We start from the raw sequence: 21,659 nt of genomic DNA, 5'->3' as shown, positions 1-21,659 counted from the left end.
TCTGTGGGGGACTGGACAAGGATCAATCACATTGAATGTGATGCAGATCAGATGATCTATGTGGAAATTAGAGGCAAACGTATGGCCATGGCGTGACGTCTGAATTCGCGGCACCGCCACGGCCACGCCCTTTTATGAAAAGACACTGTGCCTCAAAAGAAGTTAGACCCACTAGTTATCTGTCTTCTGACACACTTTCAAGTTGATTGGGTCAAGAGGGTCAGAGAGGCAACTTTCCAAGTGAAAAAAGTGACTTCCTGTTCTCAGGGGGCGTGGCTTTGATGATGTCAGCATTTGATGATGTCCCCCATCCCTTATCTGTATGTAGACCAAATATGAACCCGATAGCTCAAAATCCCTAGGAGGAGTTTGTTAAAGTTCGAGGTGAGTAAAAGTGAAAAACGGGCAAAAATCGGCCTTTAATCCAAAATGGCCGACTTCCTGTGCATTTTGGGACATACCCCCAAGAGACTTTTTTTATGACTCAGACCTGGGTGCACCTGACTGGGATGCTGCCATAGGGGAGGAGGAGGAGGAGGAGGAGGAATCTGGTGGGAAGATGGTGGGGTCATCCTCATCAGATTGAATCCCCTCATCCTCATCCTCAAGGGTGGAAACGGCAGCACCCTCATCCGGAGCGTCAGGATCCAAGTTGATCTCCTCAAACACGCTGCCCGTCTGCTGGAACAGGTACTCGAGCCCGATGAGCTCACCTGTGATGAAGCACAGAGGAACTGTTAAAAGCCTTTTCTAAGATGTGTGATGATGAAAAATAGATTAATGTTTTCCACATCGGTTACCTGTGTATGCAGCGGGCTTGGTGAAATCCTCAACCATCTGATGTCCAAGCACCCTTTGGCTCTTCTGGTTGAGGGCGTGTTTGAGGTGGCCACTGTAGGAATGCAGAGACGTCCTTGTTTCAGCTGCATCCGCAGGCGCCGCTGCACGATCCTTGTTCCACCTCACCACTCCGTCCACAAGGAACGCCTGAAAGTATCTGGCACTAGCAGATGTCCCTGAGGAAACACATTTAGCAATGAAATATTGGATTTAGCTTCATATGATGAAAACACAGACAAACACACAAATGAGCGCGTAATAGTGAGCTTTTGATGTTTTTTGGACAGAGAGCCGCCTTTACCTGGGATGAAGCGGTCCAGGTGGAGGTGGAACGACTCCAGAGAGGTGGATCCCCTCGCACAGCGATAGACCGGGAGGCTGATGCCGCCTTTCGTCAGCGTCCCAGTCTGCGTGAACAGCTGCACACCTGGCGGGTCCTGGATGCAGCTGAGGTGACGTCTCTGCGTGTCCCAGATGTTCCTGGATGCGGAGATCATCCAGCAACGGGATGTTCAGGGTGTTCCGGCCTGCCGGTCCTCTGAAGGTGTCCAGGAGGTTCTGGATGAGGAGCGCAGTGTTCTCCGCCCCACGCGTCCTGCGCCGACAGTGGAGCCTCCACTCCTCCTTGGAGATCCTCCAGACCACCTCAGCGTCGCTCAGGTCGACCATCCCGTGCTTCCTCCCCAGATCGGACCGCTTGGCCTCGGTGAGATGCCGGGTATCTCCGGAGTCCACTTCGAAGATGCAGCGAGACAGCTGCTTCATGAAAGTGGGGTAGAGCTCGTGGCTTTCGCTTGTGACACCGCAAGCGAAACGTCGCATCAGGTGCCAAATGTCAAGACGAACCACGAGGTTCCCCCACTCCTACGACACAGACATCAGAGTGAGTTAGATGAAGATGTCAGCCAGATGAAAACCTAAAATCATCTCAGTTCTTACATGAAACAGGGCAGCTGTCTTCGACACGCCGTCTCGGCTGCAGCAGTCGCGGTCCACATACACGAGGACCGGGGGAGGAACCTCGGCGACTCGATACCGCCCCGTCAATCCGGCCGCCATGGCGTCCAGGCCCTCGGAGCCCTCCGAGCAGGTGAGGACGCTCATGAGGACCTGGCCGTGCTCGTTACCCACGTTGGTAACCCAGGCGGCCGTGTCAGAGGCGGCACCGGCGAGCTTCTTCGTCACCTGAACAGAGCCGTGTTTGTGTGAGCGAGAGAGAGAGAGAAATACCACCACTTATAAGCACCTTGCAGTCGACTGACAGAATTTCAGACCTTCACCTTCTTGGTGGAATCCATCTTTAAAATGGATCCGAAGGTGGACGTGATCCTGGCCTTGTACTCCTCCAGCCGCGTCACCACGTCGTAGCCGTACACCGTCAGCAACAATACTGGTGACTGTACAGGTGGCATGGGCGGAGGTGGCGCAGACTGCTTGGAGACAGAGCACGAGGACAGGAACTGCTCGCATACGTCGAGGTAGTGGATGGATCTCCTCATCCAGGACTCCGTGTGGTGCTCCCGCAGTGTGTTGTACAGCCGGGTCGCTCTGTTGCCCAGAGTGCTTGACCTCAGCTGTGCAACCACTTTCTGGTCACTGGACAGCCTGCAGAAGGGAGAAACATCACCAAGTCAGAATATAAATAAGTCCAGTTGGTTGCATTAGATTTGTTTGGGATTACTAAGTTCCAAAAAAACACGGTTGTTAAGGTCGAGTCTTACTTGTACGTGAGTACAGCAGGAAACAGGCAGCTATAGGTGAGGGGCAGCTGCCCGATGATACCCTGTGACCACCCTCCGACCTTCTTCTTGCACCGACAGCATTCTAGGTACTCCGTGGCCATGAAGTACCAGCCGTCGATGTCCAGGACCCTCCGGATGGTCCTGTACAGCCCAGCCTTGGTCATGGACCCGGTGCACGAAGGCTGGGGGCAAGTCAGCTGTAGACGCCAGATCCTGTGAGGCATCCACAGGAACAGCCGACAAGCGAAGAAAGGGTCGGGGGAAGCGGGAGGCTGGTTGTAGACCGGCCGTGGCTGGGGGGGGTACCACCACAGGTTGAGGTCGTCGTTGAGACGAGGCCTCCCCGTGCGGTCCCTGCCAAACAGCGTCTGGCCGATCCACTCCTGCTGATCCGGGCTGAGAGCTGCCCGCCAGGACTCGGGCAGCATCTGCAGAAATTAAGATGACACTTTCAACATCGCATTGAGTCCCTTACAGTTACCTGCTGGAAGATTTACTCTCGACTCTAAACTCACCTCAGCACCGTCGGCAGGTGGCGGAGGATCCTGTCTGAACAGGGCGTGTGGAGTCTCCCTGTCCAGCTGTGGCCTCCAGCAGCTCCTCATCGGTGGGGTCACCCAGCTGGACAGAGACACCAGCGTCTCTCGGAGGCAGAGAGGTGGTGGAGGAGGTGGCGGAGGCAGGACATGCCTGTGCACCTGAGGCTGAAGCACAAAAGACATGTTTCAGTACCATAACAAAGTGTTATCTGCAGCTCAAACACCCAAACATCTCATGAAGAAGAGATGCAGCCAAAAAAAAGAAGAAGAAGAAGCAGACTGAGGGCTAGTGATGATTAATGGTTAAAAAGAATTGGATGAGGGAAGGACTCTGGTGGTTGACTACAAGACAAAGAAACAGGTGCTGTTTATCTACAGGTGATGTCGTGAGGAACTGACAGGTGAGCAGCTCCAGCACCGTTAGTGATGAGTGATTTACAGCCCGTTGACACAAGCAAAGTATTTACTGGACTTACTGTTTCACCTCTGGTTCATCTGACTTTGTGAAGATTTGTGAAATAAAATTGGAGAAAACAGTCAGCATCAGTTGTAACATTTTTTTGTCAACACTTTGTCCAAAGAGAAACGACATGCTTGTTACGTACTCTTCTCCGTGTCAGCAGTTGCCCTGACCTGCTCCTCATCGCTGGGTTCTACGGGAGTCTTTGAGGAGAGAGCTGGTCCAGAGGTTCTGCTGGAGGCTGTAAATGAAATCGTAAAAACAACTAAATGACATCATTGAAAAGAACAATGTGGCAATTCTTCAGAATTTCATCACACCTGCTGCTGGAATTGCAGGTTTAGTTGAGGAGCTCAGCTTCTTCAAGGCGGCCTGCATCTCCACCCCAGACAGAGAACGCCGTGTGGAAACGAAGGCTGCAAAACTGAAGTGAGACAGCTGGTTGTTTCTCTCAAGCTAAACTTTCATTCTGGAGGTAACACAGATAAACTTGATCACATTTAGACCTTTAAATCTCTTAATTTAGAAGATGACACATACTGTGATGCAGTCCTGGAAACAGGCCTCGGCGCTGAGACAGACGCTCCCCCTGAGGAGGTAAAAGAGGTGGCGGTGCTGGTGGTGGTGGTGGTTGCGGCGGAAGCAGCAGCAGCCGTGGCACCGGTCCTCTGTCTGTCTCTGCGCCGAACGTATCCCACGTCTTTCTCCATCTGGGAACCTGGAGCAGGCGAAGTCCTCCGCAGGTAGTTGACAAATCTGTGCAGATGAGACAGAATGTCAGCTGACTCTGACATCACAGCCGACCCACAACATCCACAGGTGCCAACGTTATATCCTACCGGATCTTCTTGGGGTCCACAGACTCATAGAGGCTCTGAAGGGTCTCATATTTGAAGTCACCAAAGCCAACAAGAGCCTGTCCCTCCTGGCCAGGCTGTAGAGACCTGGCATGCGCCTCCTCAAATGCCCGGTGGAACCTGACTGCCTCCAGAAAGTCAGGGTAGGCTGAGGAGTAACGCAGGAGGGCGTCCTATAAGGATGCAAGATAGCATTAGGCCTTAAAAATGATTAGAATAAAATAATAAGAAGAGATGAAATGCTACCTTGTTGGCCATGAGCGGAGTCTGAGACCCCGTCCTCTCACGCTCCTTCTGGTGGGAGGTGACCAGATTCACGTCGTTCTCCAGCAGCCAGAGGAAGGTTCTCCCCAGGCCGTGAGGCTATAGGGGATGGATCAGGGGGATGCAGGTCCAGCATGCTGGCTCCCGACTCAGTCAGCTGAAAAAGTATGTGCTGAGGAGGGACAGGGCCCAACAACCTGCTGCATCCTCTGCTGCTTTCACCCGCAGCCCGGCAGCGTGCTCCAGCAGGGCCGACAGCAAGGCCAGCTGCACCACGAAGGCTGCTGCACCTTCTCCTCAGCGCCAGTCCTCCACTCCAAGGAAGAAGCGAGCCATGGTTCTTTACAGTAAGCTCACTGCTGACAGGGGTGGGATCAGCATTTATTCCGAAGGGGGCTGTACTGACCCCATCGCTTGTAATCTGCTCCTCAGGTTCCTCGGAAGAAGATGAGGAGCTGATGGTGGAAGCTGCTTCTGCTGTAGAGCAGGAGCTGTCTGCTTTGGGTGAGTCATGCAGCAGGTCTATTTTTCCAACACATTTCATCACAATGTGTATGATAGTGACCGTGCTGGACTCTGCGCCCGTTGCAGCAACTTCATCAGCAACTCCTACTCCTCTCCTCACACCATCTCCCTCTGCTGATAAACCCAGCGCTCCTGCAGCCCAGGTTGGTTTCAAAAGACTTTTTGAAGCAAGAAGTTGTTTTTTTCTTATTTGCAGCAGTTCACTTGTTATGGCCCCTGGCCTTTTGAGGCTGTGCAGGCTCCTTTTCTTTTTTTTTGTTGTTATGCAGATTCAGCTGTGGGGGCACACCTTCCTGATTGGCTGCCTGGAGACTGCTGGAAGGCAGCCGCGCCATTGGACCAGCAGAGAATTGCAAGCCAATCAGATGCTAATGAGGCCCACCTGCAACATTCTCCCAGTGGGGCAGCTTGTAGGAAGAGGTTTTGTTCAGCTGTCCCCCACCTTTGGTGTTTTCAACTGCTTTGGGCAGTTTTGGAAAATTTCTTGTCCTGTTTGTTCTGCTAAAAGGGTTTTGACTTTGTTGTAGTTTGCCTCGCAAGCTAGAAGCTCATGGTTGGGAGGCTTGGTACCTCCCTTTTTGTGAATGTTCTTTTCTTTTTGGGTTCCTTGAACTTAATATTCCTCAGGCTGTTAGCCCTCTGTGTTTTTTTTTTTTTTGTGTTACCTGGGTAAAATTGTATTGTGGCTTTGTGAAACCCTGTTTTGTAATAAATCCTTTTACATTCCACTTGTTTCCTCTGGACACATCATTATGTTACCGCCCCTGAACCCCTAGACCTGTGTGGGCCGTTACATCACTGCATTCTACATGCTGTGTTCCAGGTTGTCCTGTTGGAGTCCTGGAAGAGCAGCCTTCCTCCTGAGGAACAGGAATGGCTGAGCAGAGCCCTGTTTGTCAAGGACCGGACAGGCAGGGCTGTCCTGTCTAAAGAGCTGCAGCTGTGGTACCACTCACCTGGCCCCCGCCTCATCTACAGCCAGCCTCCCTCCTCGCCTGATGCCTTCTTCCAGCGCCGGTTCTTCCTCTGGGCTCCGTACCGGATGTGGCAGTACAGCCTCAAGTGTCCGAGCTGTGCCCACAAGCTGACGAGCTGTGGCCTGTATAAGACCGTGCGCAGAGTTCTGGACCTTGATGGCTGGTACTACATGTGCACGGAGTACCTGGAGTGCAGGTAAATATCCTGACATCCAAAGAATTTATAGGTGACAACAAAGCAGGACCCGAAACGCCTTCATGTCCACTTTGACAGGTACTGCACCAAGAAGGTGGCTGCCTGGTCCAGGAGTGTGAGGGAGCAGCTGGACTTCAGTCACCAAATGCTCTTCCCTGCTGAGCTGGCGTACAGGTACACCTGATCATCACACAGCTGCAGTTCTTAGAATCTGAGGTGATGAATAACTACGTTTAACAGCTTCTTCTGTTTGTGCTGCAGGCTGTCCTGTGACAAGAAGGTGCTTAGCCAGATGAAGGGGCGAACGCTCGGTAACAGCGCTAACCGGCTTCACTCCTTCCTGGTTGAAAACCACACAGAGGAGTGGATGACCAGGTGCCTGCTCTACTTGGAGACTTGTGGGAAGTTTCAAGTAGCAGGGATACATCTGGCTCCTACTGCTCATCCCCCCAGAATGCAGCCTGTACCCACTAGCCGCTGGCTGCTCTTCACCTATGCCAGAGAGACCTTCAGCCGGATGGAGGAGCTTCAGGCAAGCGTGACATCTGTCTTCGGCTCCATCCTGAAGATGGACTCCACAAAGAAGGTGAGTTTAATGCTCCCTTCATTCTCAGATTAAGCTAATGTCTACCTTTACTGATGGATGGAAGCCCCTTGTCCTCTGCAGGTCATCAAGAAGCTGGCTGGAGCGGATGCTGGGACAGCTCAGTGGATGAGCAGCGTGGGGAACGAGCTGGGGCAGGTTTTGATCTGTGTGGTGACGGCGGCGGAGGGATATGGGCTGCAGGACATGGCCAAGGGCCTGCATAAGCGCTACGAGCAGGCCCGCCGCAGCTCCCCTGAAGTCCTGTACGTGGGCCGGGACTGCTGCAGGGCGGACGGAAAGCCCTCGACCTCAGTGGTAAAGACTCCCATGGTCATCACGCTACCAACAAACCACTTACCTTGTTCCCCAGAGCTCCAGTGCCTCGTCCACACTCTCGGACCCCAATTGTTCACCCCCTCCCTGGCGGATCTCATTCACTTACCAGTAAGCAAATCAGCCTAACTTATAAAGATATTCTTACTTGGAAAATTCTCCCAACTTACCTGTCAACCTTCCCCTTACGGTTGGTGCGTTCTAGTCCCGGACCACTTCATCCGTTTCCTGTAGAACAATAAAGTCAATTAACTTTTCTACGGCCTCCTGAGTGTTTCTGCGTGTGGGTCAGGCATAATTCCTCCAGAGTACCCCCTACAGTCACTAAAAACAAAATAAATAAATCAGCCTCAAGCCACGCTTCAACCGAGGATTAAGAAATGTGTTAGACATATGTAACTTCTCAGGACCTACAAAAAGACTCTCTTGGAGCCAAGGTCCAAACCTCACAGGAAGTTGCCCGTTTTGTAACTTTTACACATGTTGTATCTGAGCAAATTCCTGTGTAACTGTATTTTCTAGTTCAAGTAAAACAATTGAGATTTTTTTTCAACTGGCTGAATATATAATAGCTTGGTCAGTCTGCTAAAATTGCATCTTTGGCCACCGATCACACTGTAAAAACCATTAGTTTATCCAGGAGATTACCTGGATTTTCCTGATTTCGGGCTGAAGAGCCTCTGCCAGTGACCTCGGGGGTCTGGTTTGGCGACCACCCCCTTCCTCAACTGCTTTTGCAGCTCTCGAGTTCTCTCGAAGATGAACTGCTTTTATATGTTTGTGTAAATTGCTGGTGTTCCACATTGGCCAATGACTTTCCTGCACACATCCCATGTGACAGTGTCGTTATCAGCTGGGTGAATAATGTCCACAGATCCGCCATCATGAGCTGCTCTCAATGACTCTGTGGCAGAATAGGGAAGGGGAGAGGGGTGCCTGAGAGCAGCAGAGCGGGACTGAGGGAGAGAGGGAGGAATGTTGTGTCTGGGTGAGCAGCAGAGAGAGAGAAGGGGAGGGAGGTGCTGCTTGCAGAGTGAGTTGGAGAGAAGCATACTGCCACCCCTGCTGCACATGTTCTACAAAGGAAAGGCGACCAGATCATGAAATCTCTTCTTCCTTTCAAGTTTTTTATAGGTTGAAACATATTTTCTGAAGTTTTTTTGTTTTTTAAGATGTAGTATACACATGAAATGGGCACACGGTTCTTCAAAAGTACAACTTGTTTTGGTTTTAAATAGATAATATTAGTTTTGCAAAATATTTAGTTGATATTAACATTGCAAAATGAGGAACGCTTCACGAATTTGCGTGTCATCCTTGCGCAGGGGCCATGCTAATCTTCTCTGTATCGTTCCAATTTTAGTATATGTCCTAGAGAACTAGGACAAAGAAGGAGTGTCTCACAATGGTATTTATAGGCCACACATCCACCTCCTTTTCCTTTATGGTTTTATTCTTACTAACACGAGAAGAACAGAATAGAAAATGTAGAAACATGAAGATCTGCAGCTGAAACAAACTGTTACCTCTTAACAATACATGTTTCTTTCAAATATTTACCCATTTTGTTCATATGTTTCCTTATCTGTTTTAAAGGCACAGACGCATGATGGGTAATGAGAGCAGACAGCATTACGTAAACTAGAACGTGATTGGTTAGCTGAAGACAAAAGAACCACAGAGCCAGAGGCGTTAAAGTCAAGTCACTCATAGACTCAACGGGCAAGAACAAAAGGCGGGCTCAATACTCCTCCCCCAACAGTGACACTAGAGATTTACTGGGAGAAGCAGAGCATTGCAAAGCCCATATTAAACCTGCAGCTCTCACCAGCGCCACATGTTTGCGGTAGAAGCATAGAAACTGGTGTTCGGATCTATTGATTTTAGATTCTTGCTGTTGTGTCCGTTTATTGTTTCCTTGTAATTAAATATTTCTGGTGAACAAAGTCCATTTTTTCTTATATATGTGGTATTTCTCCAGGAGTATAAGTGTTTGAACAAACAAAGTCAAGTCTTTCTCTTCCCCACTGTTTCCAAAACAAATAATCACATTCTCTTCTAAAGTTGGACCTTCTTCCAGTTTTAGTCCTAATACAGTGTTGCATCTCTGGCCAAAACATTCTACTATATGTATAGTAAAAATACAGATTACAGATAGTCTATTCTTCATTTTCAACAGCAATATTCAATATCAAAATATATTCTCTCAAAAGTGTTCTTTACAGGGTGAATGTGATGTATTATTCTATAGGATACCTCTTTCAATTTATTATTAAGACAAAATGGATCACTAATTAATCAAATTACCACATAGTGAAGTCTAATAAAACCTAGCTGATGACTGAGTTACCGACTGCATGAGATTCCTGATTAATTTATTTGAACATTTTTTCTTTTATATATCAATTTCACCAATAATTAAAGCTGCAAGCAGCATTGAGGGCCCTCGCACCTCAGCGCAACTCGGCCTGTGCAGCGACCGCGGGAGCCTGGCATCGCCGGCTGCACGCCACCAACGAGGCCGCCGTTCAATTCCAAATGTCGCGTCTAGGTGGCGCTGTGAGCGTCACGTCATGATCTTCACTCATGCAGAATTCTGGTCTGGCGAGAAGTATTCAAAAGTTGGGGGAAATCCGACCTTCCAGATGCAAGCTGCATTCACTTGTTTATTAGTGGGTGGGGCTGAAATTATGTCATCAGTTGACTGTGTCAACATGTCCATTATTAACTCATGATCATGTATACTACATTATCAAGTGGATCCGATGATGTATGAGGGAGATATACATATTTTCTGGTAACTGTCTATTTTTGGCCTTAAACAACTTACACGCTGACTGCAAATCCACCAGTTCAGTAAGCCGTAATACCTAAGATTTTATAAATAAAGGGTCTGTGTGATTCAGATAGTCAACCTTGTCGATTGTTCTTATTGCTCCTTGCTGCAGTTTAATGAAGGCTATAATGTAGTCGTGTAATGTTGCCCCATATCTTTGTACAATCACTGAGGTAGGTTAAAACTAGGAACAGCAAAGAACGTGCAGTGCAGTGCTTAATAATAGCACCAGGGATGTGTTTTTGATGTTTACTCCATTTATCGGCATTTGATTCCACAGTCGACCCTACCCGCAGCTAGCTAGCTACGGGTAACTTGGGCCCTGTCCCAATACCCACACTACACCCTACGCCCCTCTATGAAGTGTGCACTTTGTAAAAGTGCACGTAAGGGCTCGAGTGCGCAGGTTACAAGCGTTCAAAATTGCAGAAATGGGACACTAGGAGTTACGTCATCAACTTGCACCTCTGCGTGGTAACTACGATATCAAAAATGGCGGGAGGCGTCGCAGTTTTTGCATTTTTGCTGCTAAAAATGATTTAGTACAAATGTTTTTCTTTCTGGAAATGTAAAGGTTGACTCCACCCCTTAATTAGTCCAGGTAGGAGCCAATGCTTTAAACACCAGGTGTGTTAGATCAGTGGGGAAGCTCTCCCTCCTGTGGTTGGAATGTATGTGATGCTGTGAACTGGAATGAAATGTTTGAAGAACGGCATAAAAAAAAAGTCAGAGCTCTACAATTGCTGGATTCTGTCTGATTTTTTTTCGTCGCAAACCAACAAGGTCTAAATGTGATCAAGTTTATCTGTGTTACCTCCAGAATGAAAGTTTAGCTTGAGAGAAACAACCAGCTGTCTCACTTCAGTTTTGCAGCCTTCGTTTCCACACGGCGTTCTCTGTCTGGGGTGGAGATGCAGGCCGCCTTGAAGAAGCTGAGCTCCTCAACTAAGCCTGCAATTCCAGCAGCAGGTGTGATGAAATTCTGAAGAATTGCCACATTGTTCTTTTCAATGATGTCATTTAGTTGTTTTTACGATTCATTTACAGCCTCCAGCAGAACCTCTGGACCAGCTCTCTCCTCAAAGACTCCCGTAGAACCCAGCGATGAGGAGCAGGTCAGGGCAACTGCTGACACGGAGAAGAGTACGTAACAAGCATGTCGTTTCTCTTTGGACAAAGTGTTGACAAAAAAATGTTACAACTGATGCTGACTGTTTTCTCCAATTTTATTTCACAAATCTTCACAAAGTCAGATGAACCAGAGGTGAAACAGTAAGTCCAGTAAATACTTTGCTTGTGTCAATGAGCTGTAAATCACTCATCACTAACGGTGCTGGAGCTGCTCACCTGTCAGTTCCTCACGACATCACCTGTAGATAAACAGCACCTGTTTCTTTGTCTTGTAGTCAACCACCAGAGTCCTTCCCTCATCCAATTCTTTTTAACCATTAATCATCACTAGCCCTCAGTCTGCTTCTTCTTCTTCTTTTTTTTGGCTGCATCTCTTCTTCGTGAGATGTTTGGGTGTTTGAGCTGCAGATAACACTTTGTTATGGTACTGAAACATGTCTTTTGTGCTTCAGCCTCAGGTGCACAGGCATGTCCTGCCTCCGCCACCTCCTCCACCACCTCTCTGCCTCCGAGAGACGCTGGTGTCTCTGTCCAGCTGGGTGACCCCACCGATGAGGAGCTGCTGGAGGCCACAGCTGGACAGGGAGACTCCACACGCCCTGTTCAGACAGGATCCTCCGCCACCTGCCGACGGTGCTGAGGTGAGTTTAGAGTCGAGAGTCAATCTTCCAGCAGGTAACTGTAAGGGACTCAATGCGATGTTGAAAGTGTCATCTTAATTTCTGCAGATGCTGCCCGAGTCCTGGCGGGCAGCTCTCAGCCCGGATCAGCAGGAGTGGATCGGCCAGACGCTGTTTGGCAGGGACCGCACGGGGAGGCCTCGTCTCAACGACGACCTCAACCTGTGGTGGTACCCCCCCCAGCCACGGCCGGTCTACAACCAGCCTCCCGCTTCCCCCGACCCTTTCTTCGCTTGTCGGCTGTTCCTGTGGATGCCTCACAGGATCTGGCGTCTACAGCTGACTTGCCCCCAGCCTTCGTGCACCGGGTCCATGACCAAGGCTGGGCTGTACAGGACCATCCGGAGGGTCCTGGACATCGACGGCTGGTACTTCATGGCCACGGAGTACCTAGAATGCTGTCGGTGCAAGAAGAAGGTCGGAGGGTGGTCACAGGGTATCATTGGGCAGCTGCCCCTCACCTATAGCTGCCTGTTTCCTGCTGTACTCACGTACAAGTAAGACTCGACCTTAACAACCGTGTTTTTTTGGAACTTAGTAATCCCAAACAAATCTAATGCAACCAACTGGACTTATTTATATTCTGACTTGGTGATGTTTCTCCCTTCTGCAGGCTGTCCAGTGACCAGAAAGTGGTTGCACAGCTGAGGTCAAGCACTCTGGGCAACAGAGCGACCCGGCTGTACAACACACTGCGGGAGCACCACACGGAGTCCTGGATGAGGAGATCCAACGTGGGTAACGAGCACGGCCAGGTCCTCATGAGCGTCCTCACCTGCTCGGAGGGCTCCGAGGGCCTGGACGCCATGGCGACCGGATTGACGGGGCGGTATCGAGTCGCCGAGGTTCCTCCCGCGGTCCTCATGTATGTGGACCGCGACTGCTGCAGCCGAGACGGCGTGTCAAAGACAGCTGCCCTGTTTCATGTAAGAACTGAGATGATTTTAGGTTTTCATCTGGCTGACATCTTCATCTAACTCACTCTGATGTCTGTGTCGTAGGAGTGGGGGAACCGCGTGGTTCGTCTTGACATTTGGCACCTGATGCGACGTTTCGCTTACGGTGTCACAAGCGAAAGCCACGAGCTCTACCCCACTTTCATGAAGCAGCTGTCTCGCTGCATCTTCGAAGTGGACTCCGGAGATACCCGGCATCTCACCGAGGCCAAGCGGTCCGATCTGGGGAGGAAGCACGGGATGGTCGACCTGAGCGACGCTGAGGTGGTCTGGAGGATCTCCAAGGAGGAGTGGAGGCTCCACTGTCGGCGCAGGACGCGTGGGGCGGAGAACACTGCGCTCCTCATCCAGAACCTCCTGGACACCTTCAGAGGACCGGCAGGCCGGAACACCCTGAACATCCCGTTGCTGGATGATCTCCGCATCCAGGAACATCTGGGACACGCAGAGACGTCACCTCAGCTGCATCCAGGACCCGCCAGGTGTGCAGCTGTTCACGCAGACTGGGACGCTGACGAAAGGCGGCATCAGCCTCCCGGTCTATCGCTGTGCGAGGGGATCCACCTCTCTGGAGTCGTTCCACCTCCACCTGGACCGCTTCATCCCAGGTAAAGGCGGCTCTCTGTCCAAAAAACATCAAAAGCTCACTATTACGCGCTCATTTGTGTGTTTGTCTGTGTTTTCATCATATGAAGCTAAATCCAATATTTCATTGCTAAATGTGTTTCCTCAGGGACATCTGCTAGTGCCAGATACTTTCAGGCGTTCCTTGTGGACGGAGTGGTGAGGTGGAACGAGGATCGTGCAGCGGCGCCTGCGGATGCAGCTGAAACAAGGACGTCTCTGCATTCCTACAGTGGCCACCTCAAACACGCCCTCAACCAGAAGAGCCAAAGGGTGCTTGGACATCAGATGGTTGAGGATTTCACCAAGCCCGCTGCATACACAGGTAACCGATGTGGAAAACATTAATCTATTTTTCATCATCACACATCTTAGAAAAGGCTTTTAACAGTTCCTCTGTGCTTCATCACAGGTGAGCTCATCGGGCTCGAGTACCTGTTCCAGCAGACGGGCAGCGTGTTTGAGGAGATCAACTTGGATCCTGACGCTCCGGATGAGGGTGCTGCCGTTTCCACCCTTGAGGATGAGGATGAGGGGATTCAATCTGATGAGGATGACCCCACCATCTTCCCACCAGATTCCTCCTCCTCCTCCTCCTCCTCCCCTATGGCAGCATCCCAGTCAGGTGCACCCAGGTCTGAGTCATAAAAAAAGTCTCTTGGGGGTATGTCCCAAAATGCACAGGAAGTCGGCCATTTTGGATTAAAGGCCGATTTTTGCCCGTTTTTCACTTTTACTCACCTCGAACTTTAACAAACTCCTCCTAGGGATTTTGAGCTATCGGGTTCATATTTGGTCTACATACAGATAAGGGATGGGGGACATCATCAAATGCTGACATCATCAAAGCCACGCCCCCTGAGAACAGGAAGTCACTTTTTTCACTTGGAAAGTTGCCTCTCTGACCCTCTTGACCCAATCAACTTGAAAGTGTGTCAGAAGACAGATAACTAGTGGGTCTAACTTCTTTTGAGGCACAGTGTCTTTTCATAAAAGGGCGTGGCCGTGGCGGTGCCGCGAATTCAGACGTCACGCCATGGCCATACGTTTGCCTCTAATTTCCACATAGATCATCTGATCTGCATCACATTCAATGTGATTGATCCTTGTCCAGTCCCCCACAGAGATCTGATGACATATTCGGTGGGCGTGGCCTAATTCGTCCACAGCGCCCCCTAGAATATTTCAAAAAATCAGCCCCAAGACATGCTTTAACCGAGGATTGTGAAATTCGGTACACATATGTCACTTCTTAGGACCTACAAAGAAGTATCTTGGTGTATTGGTCCAAACCCCACAGGAAGTCGGCCATTTTGGATTGAAGTTGCCATTTTGACCCAGTTTTGATCGTTTTTAGCCCGCATATCTGAGCGAACTCCTCCTACAGATTTTGACTTAGAGACTTGAAAATCACTCAGTTTACTCTTAAGGGATTGGGGATCAAAAGTTATCAAAAGCTTTTTGATACATGAAAGCCTGTGGGCGTGGCCACGCCTCAAAATATGACTTCTAGCCATAAAACACTACATTGATATAGCTCCTACAAGGAAAGTCACAGACAAATGAAACTTTCTGGGATTGATCTGCCTCTAGGCCTCAACAATATTCACTGATCAGATGCTGACATCATCGAAGCCCCGCCCCCTGAGAACAGGAAGTATCATGTTTTCCTTCACAGAGTCAATGTTTGATGTTCTTCACCTAATCAATGTGAAAATGTCCCAAGTAACAGATAACATGATGCTCTTAGACAGTCGCCAGTACTTACTGCTTTAGCTGGAGGGATTGAATATGATGGCGTGGCGAATTCTGATGTCACGCCACGGCCAGACGTTTGCCTCTAAATTACACATGCATGGTCCGATTCACTCCAAACTGAATATTCTTGATCTTTGTCAGCCCCCAAACACCTCTATTGGATTACATTTAAATTTGGATCAATAGCGCCCCCTAGGACACTTCAAGGGCTATATCTCCCTCATTCATCATCAGATCCACTTGAAATGTAGTATACATGATCATGAGTTAATGATGGACATTTTGACACAATCAATTGATGATGTCATTTTGGCCCCACCCACAAACAAACAAGTGAGTGCAGCTTCCATCTGGAAGGTCAGATTTACTCGAAATTTTGAATGCTTTTTGCCAGACTGAAACTCTGCATGACCGAAGATTATATGACATGTTGCTCAAAGTGCCACCTACTGGCGACGTGTTGAAGTGACGCGGTGTCATCGTATGTAGGAGGCGATGCCAGGCTCCTGCGGTCGCTCAACAGCCCGAGTTGCGCTGAGGGGTGCGAGGGCCTTCAAAGCTGCTTGCAGGTTTCTAGTTATTATTGTTATTATTATCATTAACAAAGACATAATAGTGTGACTTGCTCAGAAACATGGTGTCTTACAAATTGGATCTATTCCCGTTTGCCTATGAAGCGAAGCGTGGGGTGGAAGATGCTCTCATGCTCTTAGACACCATCACCAAACATCTGGACTCTGCACAGCCATACACCAGGGTTTTATTGATGAACTTCTCCGCTTTTAACACTGTAAATATCATGATTTTATTGCAGCGCCTTTTAGACCTCCAGATTCATCTTGTAAATTGGTTTTAAACACAGGGCTCCCTCAAGGTTGTGTTTTATCACCAATTCTGTTGTCAGCCGACACCAACAGCATCTCCTGAAATACTGAAACATTGTCCCTTTTCAAACATGCAAATGACATGGCCCACATGACTGGAAATGATGCTTTGCCCCAGTATTAGAACGCAGTCAACCACTTGGTCAAAGTCTTTTATGGCAATTCACTTGAAGTCAATATCCCAAGAACCAAGGAGTGGTGCTGCTGGGGCAGAGCCAACAGGTACAGGTCATCACTCTTCCAGCCAATTGTCATCCAGGGCCAGCAGGTGGAGTCTTTTAAACACCTGGGAACTGCAGTGGACTCACACTGGTTTTAAAGAACTCACAGAGTCCATTGATAAAAAGGCTCAACAACATCTCCACCTGCTGAGAAACCTGAGATTTTTTAATTGTTAGAAAGGAGATTTTAACTCTGGTTTATAAATCATTAAATCCATCCTCACTTTCAACATTTTATCCTGGTACAACTTCCTCACAGTCAAACACAAAACCAAACTGTCCCGCATCATCAATCGGGCCAGCAAAAGAAGTGGATTACCTCAAACACATGTTACTGAACTGTTCAAGAGCTCTGTGATCAAGAAGGCCACCCTGATCACAGAGGACCCGTCTCACCCTCTCCACCATTCACTCCTCTTACAACAACAGGTTTTTCAACTGTTTTTAGCAACTACTCTTAAGACTCCCCCCTCTTATGTGCTTCTGTGTGTTTTTAGCAGACGAGGGAGAAGTAACTGCAGCAACATGGATATTTTATGCAGCCATGCATGAAGCTATAGGGCAGAAGCCATCAGTAAATCCAGTCAGCCTATACTCTTCAGGGCCAAGCAGTGTAGTGGTCAGCCCCAGCCACAGACGGAAGATGATAAGGAGGAGGAGGACACAGCCACTCTGTCAGCAGTAGGATCAGTGAACTCAGAGGTCAGCTCACCAGAAAGTTCAGCAAGTCCCCCTCCTAAAAGGAAGAGAAAGAGTGATAAGAGTGCAGTAGAGGGCCTTAGGGAATGGTGTGAGAACCTGGAGAGGAGGCAAAAAGAGATTGATGACCAGGACAGAGCCTGGCTGGACCATTCAGAGACAAATGGATAAAATGCTAGATCTGTTTGGGAGACTTGTTGATCACCTAACCAAGTAAAAACTGTGTTGTCTAAATCGTAAGCAGGCGGTTTAGTTTTATTTTATCTCTGTTGAATGTGTTCGATATATTTGCACTTTAAAATGTCTTGCAGGTTAAAATGTTCTTTTAAAAAAGAAAGCAGCAAGTGAAAGTGTATTTGTTCTTTGTTTTCGCTGAAAGTGGCTGTTTCCGAAAAAGCCACCAACCATTTATGCTTCCTGTCTGCTCTGTTGATGTTTTACTCCACAGCAACTGTGGATGAAGTTGTAAAAAATACAACAAATATTTATGAAAAATATCAAATGTCTTTACTATTGTAAACGCATTTTCGGTAACAGAAACAGTGTCACAACAAGGTGCTGTCATTGTTGAAAGGCACACAATATATATGTAAAAACATAGACACAATATTTCAGTATATGCTTTAACATTACTTTCCGTGCATTTTTAATTTGTAGTTAAAAAAAAATGATGCATTTTTATTATTGCATCTTCAATATTTACAAAAACAACATTAACCAAATCAAATCATAAACATGTTAACAAGAAAAATCAGAACAAGAGACTGACTAAATGTAATCATGTTCACAAAGATGTGTCTCTAAAGCAAGTGGTGCAGAAATCTGGGCAGAGAGTCTTGCTCTCAGCGTGTTGCCACTTGCTTCCTGTCCTGCATCTCCTGGAGGTAGCGGTGGTGGTGGGTGTTGCTCATCAACATCTTCTGGCTCGAGGACATCACCATGGGTCAGGCAGACATTGTGTAAGAAAGCACATGCAGTACCTACTTCAGTGCAAAATGCTATTTTTACTTCTAATGCTTTAAACATGGTTGTGCGCCAGCGAGCTTTCATCATGCCAAAAGCTCGTTCTATAACGGAACGTGCATGGCAGTGGTTGAATCTTTCTTCAACCCGGCTCTGAAGGGGCTGTTTGTAAGGGGTGATGATGGCTATGGGCCACTGAATGCAGGGATATCCGCCATCACCCAGAATAAAGTAGCCAGGTGGTGGGTATTCAGCATTCACATAGACAGGGCTGTTTTTAAGAACACGAGTGTCATGAACAGAGCCAGGAAACCCAATGAAAATGTTCAGAAATCGTGCGCTGGAGTCACAAATAGCTTGCATGTGAATGGAGTAGAACTGCTTATAACTAAAATAGTCATCTTTGTTTTGATTTAGGGGCTTAATTCAAATAAGACAGCCATCCACTGCACCAACAGCTTTGTGAAAAGCTTTGTGGCGGGCTAAACGTGCAAATCCCATCCCAATGTCCTCTAAGTCCTCTTGTTTTGGATAACAGATGACTTTGTGTGCATTTTCCTTTATTGCTTGTGCAATTTGGTGCACAACCCGGCAGACTGTTGACTTTGGCACAGAGAATGCTCGGGCTGCAACTCTGTCTTATATTCCATGTGCAAGCCAATACACAAAGATCAAAATCTCCAGTGGATACCCCCAGCCATGATCTTGATCTCTCTTAAGAACCATCATCAAACCATTCATTGAATCCCTTGTAAGGCGGAAGTCTGGTCTGAGATCTTGATCAACATCCAAATACACCTGAAGAACTGGCATGGTGGAGTTCAGTCTGGTGTACCACAGCAGTCCTTTAGCCTGAAATATATTAAATCAATACCTGCAATTAAAAAAATATGGCTTAAATAAGTTAGTTGGGAGTATTTATCCACAATAAACCATCAAATCAGAATAGTCAGTCATTTTCTACCGCTTATTCCATACTGGGTCGCGGGGGAGCTGGTGCCTATCTCCAGCAGTCTATGGGCGAGAGGCGGGGTACACCCTGGACAGGTTGCCAGTCCATCGCAGGGCAACACACAAACAACCATGCACACACTCATTCATACACCTAAGGGCAATTTAGAGTAACCAATTAACCTAACAGGCATGTCTTTGGACTGTGGGAGGAAGCCAGAGTACCCAGTGAGAACCCACGCATGCACAGGGAGAACATGCAAACTCCATGCAGAAAGACCCCCGGTCGGGAATCGAACCCAGGACCTTCTTGCTGCAAGGCAACAAAAGACATGTTTCAGTACCATAACAAAGTGTTATCTGCAGCTCAAACACCCAAACATCTCATGAAGAAGAGATGCAGCCAAAAAAAAGAAGAAGAAGAAGCAGGCTGAGGGCTAGTGATGATTAATGGTTAAAAAGAATTGGATGAGGGAAGGACTCTGGTGGTTGACTACAAGACAAAGAAACAGGTGCTGTTTATCTACAGGTGATGTCGTGAGGAACTGACAGGTGAGCAGCTCCAGCACCGTTAGTGATGAGTGATTTACAGCCCGTTGACACAAGCAAAGTATTTACTGGACTTACTGTTTCACCTCTGGTTCATCTGACTTTGTGAAGATTTGTGAAATAAAATTGGAGAAAACAGTCAGCATCAGTTGTAACATTTTTTTGTCAACACTTTGTCCAAAGAGAAACGACATGCTTGTTACGTACTCTTCTCCGTGTCAGCAGTTGCCCTGACCTGCTCCTCATCGCTGGGTTCTACGGGAGTCTTTGAGGAGAGAGCTGGTCCAGAGGTTCTGCTGGAGGCTGTAAATGAAATCGTAAAAACAACTAAATGACATCATTGAAAAGAACAATGTGGCAATTCTTCAGAATTTCATCACACCTGCTGCTGGAATTGCAGGTTTAGTTGAGGAGCTCAGCTTCTTCAAGGCGGCCTGCATCTCCACCCCAGACAGAGAACGCCGTGTGGAAACGAAGGCTGCAAAACTGAAGTGAGACAGCTGGTTGTTTCTCTCAAGCTAAACTTTCATTCTGGAGGTAACACAGATAAACTTGATCACATTTAGACCTTGTTGGTTTGCGACGAAAAAAAATCAGAATCAAAAATCCAGCAATTGTAGAGCTCTGACTTTTTTTTTATGCCGTTCTTCAAACATTTCATTCCAGTTCACAGCATCACATACATTCCAACCACAGGAGGGAGAGCTTCCCCACTGATCTAACACACCTGGTGTTTAAAACATTGGCTCCTACCTGGACTAATTAAGGGGTGGAGTCAACCTTTACATTTCCAGAAAGAAAAACATTTGTACTAAATCATTTTTAGCAGCAAAAATGCAAAAACTGCGACGCCTCCCGCCATTTTTGATATCGTAGTTACCACGCAGAGGTGCAAGTTGATGACGTAACTCCTAGTGTCCCATTTCTGCAATTTTGAACGCTTGTAACCTGCGCACTCGAGCCCTTACGTGCACTTTTACAAAGTGTACACTTCATAGAGGGGCGTAGGGTGTAGTGTGGGTATTGGGACAGGACCCAAGTTACCCGTAGCTAGCTAGCTGCGGGTAGGGTCGACTGTGGAATCAAATGCCGATAAATGGAGTAAACATCAAAAACACATCCCTGGTGCTATTATTAAGCACTGCACTGCACGTTCTTTGCTGTTCCTAGTTTTAACCTACCTCAGTGATTGTACAAAGATATGGGGCAACATTACACGACTACATTATAGCCTTCATTAAACTGCAGCAAGGAGCAATAAGAACAATCGACAAGGTTGACTATCTGAATCACACAGACCCTTTATTTATAAAATCTTAGGTATTACGGCTTACTGAACTGGTGGATTTGCAGTCAGCGTGTAAGTTGTTTAAGGCCAAAAATAGACAGTTACCAGAAAATATGTATATCTCCCTCATACATCATCGGATCCACTTGATAATGTAGTATACATGATCATGAGTTAATAATGGACATGTTGACACAGTCAACTGATGACATAATTTCAGCCCCACCCACTAATAAACAAGTGAATGCAGCTTGCATCTGGAAGGTCGGATTTCCCCCAACTTTTGAATACTTCTCGCCAGACCAGAATTCTGCATGAGTGAAGATCATGACGTGACGCTCACAGCGCCACCTAGACGCGACATTTGGAATTGAACGGCGGCCTCGTTGGTGGCGTGCAGCCGGCGATGCCAGGCTCCCGCGGTCGCTGCACAGGCCGAGTTGCGCTGAGGTGCGAGGGCCCTCAATGCTGCTTGCAGCTTTAATTATTGGTGAAATTGATATATAAAAGAAAAAATGTTCAAATAAATTAATCAGGAATCTCATGCAGTCGGTAACTCAGTCATCAGCTAGGTTTTATTAGAGTTCACTATGTGGTAATTTGATTAATTAGTGATCCATTTTGTCTTAATAATAAATTGAAAGAGGTATCCTATAGAATAATACATCACATTCACCCTGTAAAGAACACTTTTGAGAGAATATATTTTGATATTGAATATTGCTGTTGAAAATGAAGAATAGACTATCTGTAATCTGTATTTTTACTATACATGTAGTAGAATGTTTTGGCCAGAGATG

The 21,659-nt window shown here is 47.7% G+C and overlaps 4 protein-coding genes and 1 non-coding gene across 18 annotated transcripts; 3 read left to right on the top strand and 2 right to left on the bottom strand.

Annotated features, from left to right (window-relative positions):
* Positions 1–959: 959 nt before the first annotated feature.
* LOC124867967 lies at positions 960–20,331 on the bottom strand. Of its 10 annotated transcripts, XM_047364713.1 has the most exons (9): positions 20,140–20,168; positions 3,902–4,087; positions 3,727–3,824; positions 3,098–3,286; positions 2,562–3,010; positions 2,121–2,445; positions 1,780–2,025; positions 1,142–1,704; positions 960–1,016 (listed from the first exon to the last, which is right to left on the bottom strand). In XM_047364713.1, the coding sequence occupies exons 3-9, from the start codon at positions 3,763–3,765 to the stop codon at positions 1,004–1,006; spliced, it is 1,824 nt and encodes a 607-aa protein (XP_047220669.1). In that variant the 5' UTR covers positions 3,766–3,824; positions 3,902–4,087; positions 20,140–20,168; the 3' UTR covers positions 960–1,003. The 10 variants fall into 10 exon arrangements, 1 of the variants encoding a protein (XP_047220669.1); XR_007038199.1 differs by lacking the exons at positions 960–1,016; positions 1,142–1,704; positions 1,780–2,025; ... (4 more) ...; positions 3,902–4,087; positions 20,140–20,168 and adding exons at positions 17,593–18,945; positions 19,650–19,668; positions 19,779–19,874; positions 19,954–20,102; positions 20,201–20,331; XR_007038198.1 differs by lacking the exons at positions 960–1,016; positions 1,142–1,704; positions 1,780–2,025; ... (4 more) ...; positions 3,902–4,087; positions 20,140–20,168 and adding exons at positions 17,593–18,923; positions 19,650–19,668; positions 19,779–19,874; positions 19,954–20,102; positions 20,201–20,331.
* LOC124867966 lies at positions 4,717–7,576 on the top strand. Of its 5 annotated transcripts, XM_047364712.1 has the most exons (8): positions 4,717–5,049; positions 5,135–5,206; positions 5,294–5,370; positions 5,497–5,637; positions 6,051–6,400; positions 6,479–6,574; positions 6,662–6,986; positions 7,068–7,576. In XM_047364712.1, the coding sequence occupies exons 1-8, from the start codon at positions 4,824–4,826 to the stop codon at positions 7,446–7,448; spliced, it is 1,668 nt and encodes a 555-aa protein (XP_047220668.1). In that variant the 5' UTR covers positions 4,717–4,823; the 3' UTR covers positions 7,449–7,576. The 5 variants fall into 5 exon arrangements, with proteins under 5 accessions (XP_047220668.1, XP_047220666.1, XP_047220667.1 ...); XM_047364710.1 differs by having other exon boundaries at positions 5,294–5,637; XM_047364711.1 differs by having other exon boundaries at positions 5,135–5,370.
* LOC124869231 lies at positions 8,600–8,705 on the bottom strand. Its single transcript, XR_007038532.1, has one exon. It is a non-coding gene; the product is annotated as a U6 spliceosomal RNA (small nuclear RNA).
* On the top strand, positions 10,757–13,319 carry LOC124867740. The gene is made up of 8 exons (XM_047364320.1): positions 10,757–10,938; positions 11,021–11,124; positions 11,203–11,298; positions 11,739–11,927; positions 12,015–12,463; positions 12,580–12,892; positions 12,968–13,241; positions 13,294–13,319. Exons 3-8 carry the CDS (start codon positions 11,260–11,262, stop codon positions 13,317–13,319), a joined length of 1,290 nt encoding a protein of 429 aa, XP_047220276.1. The 5' UTR covers positions 10,757–10,938; positions 11,021–11,124; positions 11,203–11,259.
* LOC124867991 lies at positions 13,050–14,485 on the top strand. Its single transcript, XM_047364751.1, has 3 exons — positions 13,050–13,530; positions 13,656–13,871; positions 13,959–14,485. The coding sequence occupies exons 1-3, from the start codon at positions 13,335–13,337 to the stop codon at positions 14,192–14,194; spliced, it is 648 nt and encodes a 215-aa protein (XP_047220707.1). The 5' UTR covers positions 13,050–13,334; the 3' UTR covers positions 14,195–14,485.
* Positions 20,332–21,659: the final 1,328 nt, after the last annotated feature.

The sequence above is a fragment of the Girardinichthys multiradiatus genome, chromosome 5 (genome assembly GCF_021462225.1).
Source record: "Girardinichthys multiradiatus isolate DD_20200921_A chromosome 5, DD_fGirMul_XY1, whole genome shotgun sequence".
Classification (NCBI taxonomy): domain Eukaryota; kingdom Metazoa; phylum Chordata; class Actinopteri; order Cyprinodontiformes; family Goodeidae; genus Girardinichthys; species Girardinichthys multiradiatus.
The sequence above is the reverse complement of the archived record's forward strand: the minus strand, read 5'-3'. Positions and strand labels throughout refer to the sequence as shown.